Source organism: Vulpes vulpes, chromosome 7, assembly GCF_048418805.1.
Source record: "Vulpes vulpes isolate BD-2025 chromosome 7, VulVul3, whole genome shotgun sequence".
Classification (NCBI taxonomy): Eukaryota; Metazoa; Chordata; class Mammalia; order Carnivora; family Canidae; genus Vulpes; species Vulpes vulpes.
In genome coordinates this window covers 81866057-81879371 of record NC_132786.1, presented here as the reverse complement: position 1 = coordinate 81879371, position 13315 = coordinate 81866057, and the positions used below count along the sequence as shown (strand labels likewise).

Below are 13315 nucleotides of genomic sequence, written 5' to 3'. Positions count from 1 at the left end.
ATATATCTGATTAAGGATTAATATTCAAAATATATAAATAATTTATACAACATGAATCCCCCTCAATTAATCCAATTAAAAAATGGGCAGAGGAGTTGAATAGACATTTTTCAAAAGACGACATCCAAATGTTGAACAAACACATGAGGAGATGTCCTACATCACTCATTATAACTGAAATGCAAATCAAAACCACAATGAAATATCACCTCATGCCCATCAGAATGGCTAGAATCAAAAAGACAAGATATAAGAAGTGTTGGAGAAAAAGAAACCCACATGCACTGATGGTAGGAATGCAAATTGATGGAACCACCATGGAAAAAGTATGGAGAGTCCTCAAGAAATCTAACAATGCAACTGTCATGTTATCCAATAATTCTACTACTGGGTACTAACCCAAAGAAAATGAAAATAATAATTCAAAAAGATATATGAATCCCTATGTTTATTGCAGCATTATATATAATAGCCAGGATATGGAAGCTACCCAAGTGACCACTGATAACAGGTAAAGAAGAAATGGTGTACATATACACACACACACTGGAGTATTACTCAACCACAAAAAAATAAGATCTTGACACTGGTGAAAACATGGATGGACCTAGAGGGTATTATGCTATGTGGAATAAGTCAGTCACAGAAAGGCAAATACCATCGAATTTCACTTATACGTGGAAATCTAAACAAAATAAAGAAGCAAACAAAAACCAGAAACCGACCCACAAACAGGAAATTGGTGGTTGCCAGAGGGGAGGGGAGTAGGGAGATGGGCAAAATACGTGAAGAGGAGTGAGAGGTACAGGTTTCCAGATAAAAACACAATAAAATTACAATAAAAAAAAATGAGAGAGAGATGCAGACTGAAAAACTGACAAAGGTGATAAATCTCGAGTGTAAAGCTCTTAGAGAAAGCTCACATACATAAGCTATTACACAGAAAAATAAATTTCAAATGGAATGCATTTGGATACAATGATCAGCCTCTCTATATACTCCCAGAGAGGTCTCAAATAATAGGAATGGATACATTAATGACAAAATATCTATGAAAGATGTACTGGCTAGTCACATGAAGGTTGTACTGTCCAAAAAAATCAGAAAAATCTTTGGCAATGTGTACATAACTCTATTACTCAGGCTAATTTCCCTCCTGGGTCATCATGTTTGTCTCGGAAAACATGCAAACAAAGGGGTCAAGTGCAGGATCCTTCTTCAACGGGAGAGATGCAAGGTGAATGTCTTGAAGCTTAAAACCCAGGAGGATGTACTCCCACGAAGCACTCTCCAAGCTGGGTGATTTCATCTTACAATTATCTTCCATCTTACAAAATATCATATGGCATACTTCCAATGATCATATTTCACCAATCTTTGGGGTGATTTCTTTTCAGTTAGGTTTTAAAGCACTTCTTAGAAAGACTGCCGTTTAATTAGCTGCCTTGATTCCTTTGTCTGTTCCAGATTGTTATAAGCAGATCGACAGATGATGCCAAAGATACAAAAGGCATGATCTGAGCAAGCGGCCCACATTAGAAATTCACTACTGAGACTCCTGAATGTCCAGCACAACATGAATCAGCACATGGAGTTTTACTTTCTTTTATTTACTTCTTTTATTGTTTCTTTTATTGTTAATTTTTCACTTTCTAGATATGCAAGATTATTTTGTTATAATAAAAATGTTCAAAAGAAACCTGGACAGGTGCTGAGGCTAAAGCACTCTTTAATAGCTTCATGAAATAATCATATTTCCCAAAATACAGAATGAGAAAAGGCTTTATATATTCACAGTAATGCATAGTAAGAAATCATTACCAGCTAAATGAGAGTTCTAATGCAGAATATGGAGAAAATCAGGTGTTATCTGATTTTCTATTTGAACATTAGAAAGCCTCATTTAAGAATCCATTCTCAGTGCCATCTGTATAAGACAATCTTAATTTGGCATAACATTATTCTGTCTGTTATACACCTGCTTGTCCCCTGGACTATGAAACAAAAATAGCAATTTTTCAAGCATAATAATCCTCATATCTTTTTAATTAATATAGATGTTGAAATAAAAAAAAATAAAACTCAGCTTTAGGCCAGTAGGATTTCAGATATTTCAGAGAATAAGGCACAGTATTCATAATTATTTTGATTATTTTGGTTTATCCCACAACAATTCAGTTTAAAAAGTGCAAGTGCATTTTTACAAGGAATCTTCTAGAAAAACCATTAAGATAACATGGAAATGAAGGTACATTACAGAAAAACACAGGAAAATTCAATGTCATCATGGTAATAAGATTTACATTTCTAGATATCAGCTGGAGACAGCATCAATTAATCTTTTTTTTCATGAACCTTAATTTTAAGTCTCTCATGATTATCAATTTTTAAAGAATACATAAAACACTGAAAGAAGGATAAAATTTAGACTGTCCTGGTCATTTTCTTTACCTCAATGATCAATATGTAAATCACTGAGAATTATAAATTGAATACAAGTTCTGCACTCAACTCAACCAAGACAGCCAAAACCTAATAAAATTCATAGTGAATGGCTTAAAAGGGGGAAAAAATAAACTACCTTCCCCCCAAAATTCTAACCAGTTTCTGACATACCAATTATGTCCTAGCAATTGGTTGCTATACCTTTAATCATCATAAATATTTATAACAAGGACAATGTCCTCAGGCTTTTGATTTAGATTTTAAATTGCCCTCTAAGTAATTAACTGCTAAAATTACCCATTTGTCTAAAATTGATACTATGCTAAGAAACAAACCATTAGTTAATAGTGAATATTTATTTCACAATGTCATATTGAGGATAGACACATTTTGTGGGCAAAATAGCACAGTAATTCTAGAAATTTAGTTAACATTGACAATTTTTGTTATGAGTTTATTCCAGTATTTACAAGGAATATGCATCAAGCAAGATAAAACTTTAACAGATGTTTTGCTGAGGATTAGTACAAAATCACTGAGAATATTTCATGCTTTGTTATGAAATCACAAGTTATGTACCATTCCAGGTGGGGGTTTTTTGCCCCTCTGTTTTTCAATGACACATCATCTTTGTAATGCTTGAAAATTTTTCTGGTTCACACTAAAGAATAATCTCAATTCTTAGGTACATGACATCCCACATTATTACCATAAACAATGATATATGAAGTCTAACCAAAAATATGTACATTTTTAGAACCAAGATAAATGTTTCACATATATTGTCATGCTGCCCAATAACTTAACTAAAAGTCCAAATTGCCAGATTTAGAAGCAAAAGGATATGATCACTGTACTTTCCTTCTGTTCATCATGAATATTCAGTATTTATGGCATTGCAATCATTTAATGATCTAGGAGCTATTTAGGCAAACACAGCACTTTGGAATTATTAAAGAACGTGCTCTTTTAAACATAAAAGGTTATCTTGCCTGGTTTTCACACCTCCTTAGATTTACAGAGAACCATTACAAGGTCTTATTTTAGCTCAACTTTTTTTTTTTTTTAATTGACTTCTAGCTCAGCATTATGAACAGCTGTTAACTTAGTAAATATTATTCTTATGTTCTTCATTTTGCATTCATAGATTTAGGTGACAATAAATATCACATGAAAAAAAGGTAATACATCAAACAGAAATACTCATGGGACATCTGTCATTATGTCATAGACTTCTTTGAGAATAATATCACCTGCGGTGCAGATCCTAAATGTAACCCTGGAGGAGTGCATTGTGTCTAAGCAGGTGAAGAAAAGCTAGCACATAATTAGGTGAGTGGCCTCCCATGGAAACCAACATGGTAATAAGGGCCGTCTGCTTCCACGCACTGCAATTCAGATGCCAAAACACAGGCATTAACAAGCTGCATTCTATTTTTTAACTTCCCACACCCTCAGAGAAGGTTTAAGTATTATCTTCAATATGAAATGATGACAAACCTATGTGACTGAGTGCATATAAAGTCAAATAAAAAGCTAATTACAGTAATTTAATGTATTAATCATGCGGCGTAGGGAAAAGAATATTCGACAGAGTCAAAAAGCCCTTTTGAGGATGCTAATCCTGGAAGGAGCTTGCTTGGTTACAATAGATTCACTTAAAAAGGTGTTTTTCTTTTTTAATTATACCAATAATTAATATTTAAATTATTGCCATTGTGTAAATGTTACTTATATTTGAACTATCAAGTTTACTATGAATACTTTTCTTCTGCCCTACACAAGGATTTGTTATTCCTGGTGTTAGTGATGATCTAGTTCTTTGGTTTATTGGCTTGTTTTCCTTCATTTCATTTTCTTTGTGGTTACTGTTAATTCAGTGCCAAACTCATTTCCCATCTTGGAAATCTGCTCAAATATGTTAGGTATTCTACCTACAATTTCCTCTTCTTCAAAATCTCTCCTAGAAACTTTTGATCTGCTCCAATCGAACCAATGGATTCTCTCTCAATTTGATGCGTAACTGTCACCCTGGGATTCTTTTCAACATGGTTCTGAAAATCTCTTGCGTCTCTCTCATGTGGTAGCCTCTGTTACTGGTTTTGTCTTCTCTACCTTGGTTTATACCCTGAATTCTAGTGGAGTACATCCTCAAGTAGCTTCTCGAGAAAGAATGCCAGGTGGGCATAATTTTCAACTCCTTCAACATCTAAAAATAATTATTTTACCCTCATGCTTACTTGACAGTTTGTACAGAACACTAGGGTTGAGAGAATAGGTTTTTTTTGTTTTGTTTTGTTTTTTTGTTTTGTTTTAAGTAAGGTCTACATCCATCATGGGGCTTGAACTCATTATCCTGAGGTCAAGAGTCAAATGCTCTACAAATGAGCCAGCCAGGTGCCCCAAAAGAATAGTTTTAAGTCTGAATCATTAAGCCACTGCCCCATTCCTGTCTCCCTTTCAGTGTTGCTACTGAAAAGTCTAATGCTGCTGTGATCCTTGGTCCATCACAGTAAAGCTGTTACTTTTTGTAGGATTTTTCTTTGAAACCAGTGTTCTGAAATTATGCAGTAAGGAATCTTATTGTCAGTCTATTTTCATTAAATGTTATGGGCATTTAATGGACCCTCTTCATCTTGAAATTCACATCTTTCACAGCTGGAAATAGTGTAGCTTAATGATTATTACTTTACACAATTCCCTCCTGTCTATTTTCTCCAATTACTCAGATATTGGATACCCCACACTGGACCTCTTATTTTTTTTTTTTTGATACTTTCTTTTTTCATTTTTTAGATTTGTGTTTTAATGCTATATTTTCTGGCATACTTCTTCAACTTTATCGTTCACCCTTTTTTGTTATTTTTTGTCATCATATTTTTAATTTCTAAAGCAACTTTCTGTTCACTAAGTTCCTCTTCTTAAAAGCAGCCTATCATTCTTGTTTTATAGATACACGATTATTCTTAAATCTCTTCGAGAATATTGATAACTTTTTTAGAGTCTTCTTTCTTACCTTTCTCTAATTAATGCACAACTTTGCTACTTCCAAGTTACTTATTTGTCAAAGGAGGGTCTTCACTATAGATTAACCTGGATTCTTCAGGTCTATTCTTCTGGACTGGTCAGATTCTCCACAAAAGTCTCTTACAATTTTCTACCTTCAGATCTGGGTCTGACACCTGTTTCTAGAAGCACCACAGGCCAGACTCTGTCTCTCATGCTCTTCCCTATTGCACCCACCCACCCAGCCCCTGCCCATGTCTCTACCTCTCTCTGTGTGTCTCTCATAAAATAATAAATAAAATCTTTTTTAAAAATCTGATTCCAATTCTAGGAGATGAGAAAAGAGAGAGAGAGAGAGAGTGTGTATGTGTGTGTGTGTGTGTGTGTGTATATATATATATATATATATATATATATATATATATATATAATTTTTTTTTTTTTTAAGTTTTGCAGGTGATTCTGCCATGGAGCCAAATTTGAAGACCTTCAAACCACTACGGAGGTTTCTTATACCTTTAAATATTCCAAGAACTGAGATTGTCCAGTGCATTTTGGCAAATCCTCAAGGAGCCAAGATTTTCAATAGCTATGGGTAAAGACATACCATATATCAATATATTTTGCTGACTTTCAATTATTCAAAAAGACATAAGAAGAGGTAAATCATACTATGCTCTTTTAAAGGCAAAAATGTAGTAGAGCATCCATCTGTGACCACATCAAACAACTTCTGAGTGCGTTTAATTCCTGCTCTATATGACTAATATCCAGACTCACTGTGGGGGTCGCATCTAATTTTTGACATTATTTCTCTGCCAAATGAACAACGCATTAACCATTAAGTTTCTCACCACACCCCAGGAGGTATTAAACCAAGTTTACTGCTATGGCACAACTGGGAACAGGAAGCAAACACAATATATCTGAAGTACATTTAATGACCATGGAATAAGAGAAAAGCTTGGATAAGAGCTTTGGAAACATGATTTCAAGGAAGTACAAACTAGTTACTGAAGACAGCCTTGTAGATCAATCTCCTCATAACCATTAGGAGATAAAGGAAGAGTAAAATGTAATGGAAGAAGCAGACCTTACAAATGCCACAAGAATCATCAGTGACCCTGGCCTGAAGATAGCGAACATGGTGATGCTTTGTGAAAAAAGCATTCTTCTTTGTTTCACCAACAAAATCTTCCACCAATACTTGCCCACAAGTAATGGCATACAGAAGTTGGTGAGAAAACCAAACAAGAATAAAAATCGAGTGATGCCATGGTTTTATTTTTTAAATATTTTATCTATCTGTTTGTGTATGTATGTATGTATGTATGTATGTATGTATGTATGTATAGAGCGCAAGAGTGTGTGAGCAGGAAGAGGGGCAGAGGAAGAGAGAAAGAGAATCTCAAGCCAACTCTGTGCTAAGTGCAGAGCCTGATGTGGGGCTCAATCTCACAACCCTGAGATCATGACCTGAGCCATAGTCAAGAGTTGTACACTTAACTCCAAAAGTGCCCTGCCATGGTTTTTTTTTTTTTTTTTTTTTTTTTTTAAGGTTCAGTCAGGGCTTTAATGCCAATCCTGTCACTGAATTTGGAAGTCAGGAAGTCAAAGTTTTCTCAGAGTAGCTTCTGATGTCCACTGAGGCTGGCAGGCCCCTGGGTACCCCCTGAAGTTTTCACTAGCTGGGCTCTCTACAGATGCCCAGGGATAAGGTAAGAAACAAGAGTATAGATGTACTATACTGTTGGTTTTTAATCCAATCAACCCTAAGAAGAGAACATTTAATGTGTAAATGAGACAACTTGAGATGTTTTACTGTTTAGGAAGAATAAGAACAAAATTATGTTCATGTTATGATATTAATGTTTGGAGTTGGACTTAAACATAGCAAGATTAATAAGACAAGTCTTTCCATGTGTCAAAATTTCTTCTCCAATCTACCTACTAAAAACTATATCAATGGATACTGATTTTGAAGAAAAATGAAATAAAAAAATTTAAAAGATACCTATCAATAAAACAAAACAAAAGTGCATAACAAAAAAAGAGCTATATGAAACAACAGACTGTATATACATATTGATTCTGTTATTTATCTATAACACAATGTTTTTTTAGGGCTGCTACAAGTTCATGCATTTTAAAATAATGCAACATAACTGGCCACTGTGAAAATCCTCATTATTAATGCCACAAATATTAATAAGCATCTGTAACTTATTAAAAATAAAATCAGCAAGAGAAAAATAGACAATATATAAGAACAGGCAACATAATTACAATTGGTCAAGAAATATGACAAGGAACTCAATGTTACTAGCAGTCAAGGAAATACTAACATAAAAGATATTCCAATTTTGCTCATCAGAATGACAAAAATTTTAATGACTGGTAATAGTCAATGCTTACTAAAGTAGAGAAAAACAGTGCTCCTATAATTTATAACCTCGTGGGTAAATGTTCCAGTGAAATTCATTAAAACTGAAGTCATATCTCTCAATAAAGAAAGTCCATTAATTGATCTACAAAAGAAGTACAAATGTAAAGGTTTTATGCTATCATTTACTCTAGAATCATTTATAATAGCAACATTCTGGAAACAACACAAGATCTATGAATAACAAAGATAAACTCAAAATGGATGAAAGATCTAAATGTGAGACAAGATTCCATCAAAATCCTAGAGGAGAACACAGGCAACACCCTTTTTGAACTCAGCCACAGTAACTTCTTGCAAGATACATCCACGAAGGCAAAAGAAACAAAAGCAAAAACGAACTATTGGGACTTCATCAAGATAAGAAGCTTTTGCACAGCAAAGGATACAGTCAACAAAACTAAAAGACAACCTACAGAATGGGAGAAGATATTTGCAAATGACGTATCAGATCAAGGGCTAGTTTCCAAGATCTATAAAGAACTTATTAAACTCAACACCAAAGAAACAAACAATCCAATCATGAAATGTGCAAAAGACATGAAGAGAAATCTCACAGAGGAAGACATAGACATGGCCAACATGCACATGCGAAAATGCTCTGCATCACTTGCCATCAGGGAAATACATATCAAAACCACAATGAGATACCACCTCACACCAGTGAGAATGGGGAAAAATAACAAGACAGGAAACCAGAAATGTTGGAGAGGATGCGGAGAAAAGGGAACCCTCTTACACTGTTGGTAGGAATGTGAAATGGTGCAGCCACTCTGGAAAACTGTGTGGAGGTTCCTCAAAGAGTTAAAAATAGACCTGCCCTACGACCCAGCAATTGCACTGTTGGGGATTTACCCCAAAGATACAGATGCAATGAAACGCCGGGACACCTGCACCCCGATGATTATAGCAGCAATGTCCACAATAGCCAAACTGTGGAAGGAGCCTCGGTGTCCATCGAAAGATGAATGGATAAAGAAGATGTGGTCTATATATACAATGGAATATTACTCAGCCATTAGAAATGACAAATACCCACCATTTGCTTCAACGTGGATGGAACTGGAGGGTATTATGCTGAGTGAAGTAAGTCAATCGGAGAAGGACAAACATTATATGGTCTCATTCATTTGGGGAATATAAATAATAGTGAAAGAGAATATAAGGGAAGGGAGAAGAAATGTGTGGGAAATATCAGAAAGGGAGACAGAACATAAAGACTCCTAACTCTGGGAAACGAACTAGGGGTGGTGGAAGGGGAGGAGGGCGGGGGGGTGGGGGTGAATGGGTGACGGGCACTGAGGGGGGCACTTGACGGGATGAGCACCGGGTGTTATTCTGTATGTTGGTAAATTGAACACCAATAAAAAATATATTTATTAAAAAAAATAAATAAATAAAAATAAATAAAAAGTAAAAAAAAAAAGAAAGTTGAAAATTATGGTTCATAAGTACTATAGACTCATATGCAGTTATTAGGAAAACTAAACTACATAGTCATACATTGATTTTAAAGGATATCCATGACATACTTTTAAATGCCATACAATAATATATATCACTTTTATAGAGCAAAATAAACACACACAAAATACTATATGTACATAAATGCTTTTACACGCAAAGGGAAAGGTAGTACAAAGAAAAGAAGGCGCCTCTTGCTCAGAGTGGTGTAGATAGATAATGGGAAGAAAGGGACAAAATTCTACTTTATGTACATCCACAGTATTCAGTTGATTCTCAGGATCACGAAATGTAGCCATTTGAATTATTAAATGTGAGCACATGATTAAACCTTCAGATATAACTTTTTATCTTCTGACTCTCTCACATATGTTAACAAAGAGTCTCATGTTTGAAGTGTGAAATTCTGAGACATTTCCAAGATGGCTGCTCAGTCAAATATTAAAAAAATGTAGTCCTTTTGACACATAGTAATTCAATTTGTAGTAGAAGAAATGAAGGAGAGCAATAGGAAACCATTTTTATCTGTTTGTACATACAAATGAAAAAATACATACTATAAACTCACCATAACACTGTTTTGGATCATAATATTGCATATTGAAACTCCCTGATACTTTAGCATGAAGTTTCAAAGTAAAGCTACCTGAGACTCTTTTCTCTTAAAAAATGTGTTACAACATCATTTCTAGTGGATCTCATTTATTAGCAAATGTTTCTCTATGAAACTAAAATAGAATAAGATCTAAACAATAGTGTTGCAGTGAAAATACTTAATGTTTAAACATGGTTTCCAATCACTAAACCAAGCAATCATGGTTCACTTCAATATCACTTCTCTTTATACAATAATTTTTTTAAGTGATGGTAGAGAAACTAGACTTTGACTAAAAAAAAGAAAAATTTACACATGAAGAATGCTAACCCTCAGCTGAAAAAGATCTTTTCCTACCTTCACATTATCTGGATGCAGCCCTCCAGGGTGCTTGTCCATGTACTGACATAAATCAGTGTGCTAAAAGAAAAAAAGGGAAAATGTATTAACATCCCTCTGGCTATAACATGATGAATCAATATTTTTCTACTTCAAAGTCACCATTGCCTTCTGAACAAAGCAAAATATAAGACAAGTGGGTAGATTTTTTAGTGTATATAGCTGAATGCTTCTCCGCCCTCTCATTTTTAACCACAACTGAATCATTATCTTTATCTCTAGGCTCTGTTATATATTTAACATATCTGTGTATTAGAAGGAATTCAAGTCCACGACTTACTAAGTGCCTAATTTCCTCCTCATTGAAAATATATTTTTAACACAAAAAACCCTAAACTATAAACATAAGTACCATAACTTGAAAAAAACTATATCAAAACATTCACATATATACACACTAAACCAATTAAACTTCCCATTATCTTGTATTTTTCAAGTGCAGATGCCAGTTATAATTATTCATTTTGTGTGAGATGAAAATACTACAAATATATCATTCTAGGAAAATTAATCAATGAATTTATTTAAATTTCTCTTAACTATATTCATTAAAAAATAATTTAATAATTATTCCAGACTCCTGAATGTATTTGGCAAAATACTTTATAAATTAATAGAAATACTTTGAAACTATAAATTAGGATGAATATATCCAGATATAACTGTTTTTTAGGTTTTTATTTAAATTCCAGTTAGTTAACAGACAACGTAATAATGTCAGGTATACAATTTAGTGATTCAACATTTATATAACACACCCAGTGTTTACCACAACATATAACTTTAAAGGAAGATCTCTGAATATATCTTACACTGTTATTTTATTGTCTCAAACTCAATTTGCCCACAATTATATTTATTTTCTTCTTAATGCTTATTCTGTGCATATTATGAATTATATAGAAATTCAGGGTGGCCTGGGTGGCTCAGCGGTTTAGCGCCACCTTCAGCCCAGGGCATGATCCTGGAGACCCGGGATAGAGTCCATGTCGGGCTCCCTGCATGGAGCCTGCCTGCTTCTCTTCTGCCTATGTCTCTGCCTCTCTCTCTCCCCTCTGTGTATTCTCATGAAGAAGTAAAATCTTAAAAAAATAAAAAATAAAAATAAAAAATAATTCACAAAACACGTAGAGATGCTATTCCAATTTTTCTTCTCTTATTAGAGGATACTCTAAGATTTATAACAAACATTTTATGATTCAGGAAAAGCTGCTGAACATGAGTATTTATGGCCCATGATCAGGCTTCAATTATTAAAGAATTTAGAGTTTTATGAAATAGTCAAGAATCTTGCTATAGCCATGGTGACAATAGTTCAGACTCCTTTACTGAGTTCTTATTGCATGCCAGGTGGTATTGCTGAGGATACAGAACAAAATTTAGCATTCATTCATTATTCATCATGTACTGGAGCCCTTATCATGTTCCAGTTACTACTCTAGTCGCTACGGACACAGAATTAAATGAACAGTTGCAAGCAGGGAAAAAAAAACCCACAAAACACCAAAAAAACAGACATACCAGTAATTATAGTACACTATGTTGTATATTATTTTAAGAACAGAACAGGGTAATGTTTGAGGGCATAGCCAGGGGAACTTATTGTAATGTAGAGACTTTGCAAAAGCCTCTGGAAGAAGTCAGACACGAGTAGAGAATGAAAGAAGTTAGCCAATGGAAGGGAAAGGGAAAGAAAACAGGACAGAAGAAATGCTCTTCGATAGTACATAAGAAAGTACTTTTCACCTACAACATGATAAACAAAAATGAGGTATTATTTAAGATACTGTCCATTATACAATAAAATTCACAGAGGAAGAACTGTAATTTTTATATCACATACAACAAATAAAACAATAAAGAAAAATCCAATTATATCAGTAATTATATATCCACATGTTACAATTCCTAATAAAAATGTAAAATCTCAGTTTATAAAAGAAGAAAATTCAATTCACACTGTTTCCAAGATACAAACTAAAAATGATAAACAACAAAAGGATGAAAATAAAAAATATATTTTATACTATATGTTATTTCTATTTTGTTATTTATACTGGTAATATCAATAAAAAAGAATCATCACATTAATATATATATTAGATATAATAGAATTCAAGAAAAGTGTATTAAACATTAATGTACTTAACAACATAGCATAACAATATATATCAAAAATTGGTAAAAATAAAAGAAGAAACTAATAATTTCACAAATCATGAGGGATTAGTTTACTTATTTCAAAAGTCAATAAATGGAGTTGGCCAAAAAAAAGGGAATGTTATAAAGGATATGAATCACACAATTAAATACCATGTTTACTTTTGTGTCCATTATACTTGTGCTACACATTTTTCAAACGTGAATGGCATCCTCACAAAACTTGATAATGTATTAGACAGAGATAAAGCCTTAAAATTTGGAAAGCAAAGTCACATTACATCCTCTCACCACAATTAGATAAAATCAAAATCAAAATGTAGTATATTTAATTCACTCTAAGATATACAATTATTTTTATCTCCAACATTGGAATAACAGCATGAATTTGCTCTTTCCCAGGCAGTATCTGGAATGCAGTTGTTATTGCCTGTGTCTGAGCAAACTTTCTCTTTTTATTACTCTGATGGCATGGATCATCAGCGTACAATGTAAGGACCATCTGAGAAAAAAAGATGGAAGAATGAGACGTAATTGTTATCTGGAAACCCATTTATTAAAAAATTCAGGTAAGATTTTATAAAAAGTGCCAGAATTAAAATCTGTAGGGCTCCTTCAGTGGGCATAAAGTAAAAACTCTGAATGGTAAGAAAGCACTAAATCATAGTTTGAGTGCATTTTTTTTTCTTTCTTACTAGTATACCAAGTAATGTTTCTTCTAGTCAAAAAGGCCTTAAATTCAATAGTAACAGGAATAAAATAATGAAGGGAGACAAGTAGTTAAAGGGCAAGAATGAGAAAAG

The 13315-nt window shown here is 33.7% G+C and overlaps 1 protein-coding gene across 11 annotated transcripts in view; it reads right to left on the bottom strand.

The window, feature by feature from the left end:
- The window catches only part of CDK14 (cyclin dependent kinase 14), a 723056-nt gene that overhangs the window by 274709 nt on the left and 435032 nt on the right, over positions 1-13315 (bottom strand). For all 11 annotated transcript variants that reach the window (XR_012002660.1, XM_072764239.1, XM_072764240.1 and 8 more), the window contains one exon: positions 10311-10373. Coding sequence is in view for 10 of the 11 variants with exons in the window: in XM_072764239.1 (XP_072620340.1) it covers positions 10311-10373 (63 nt within the window). In the remaining variant the exon portion in view is untranslated. The remainder of the gene's footprint in view (positions 1-10310; positions 10374-13315) is intronic.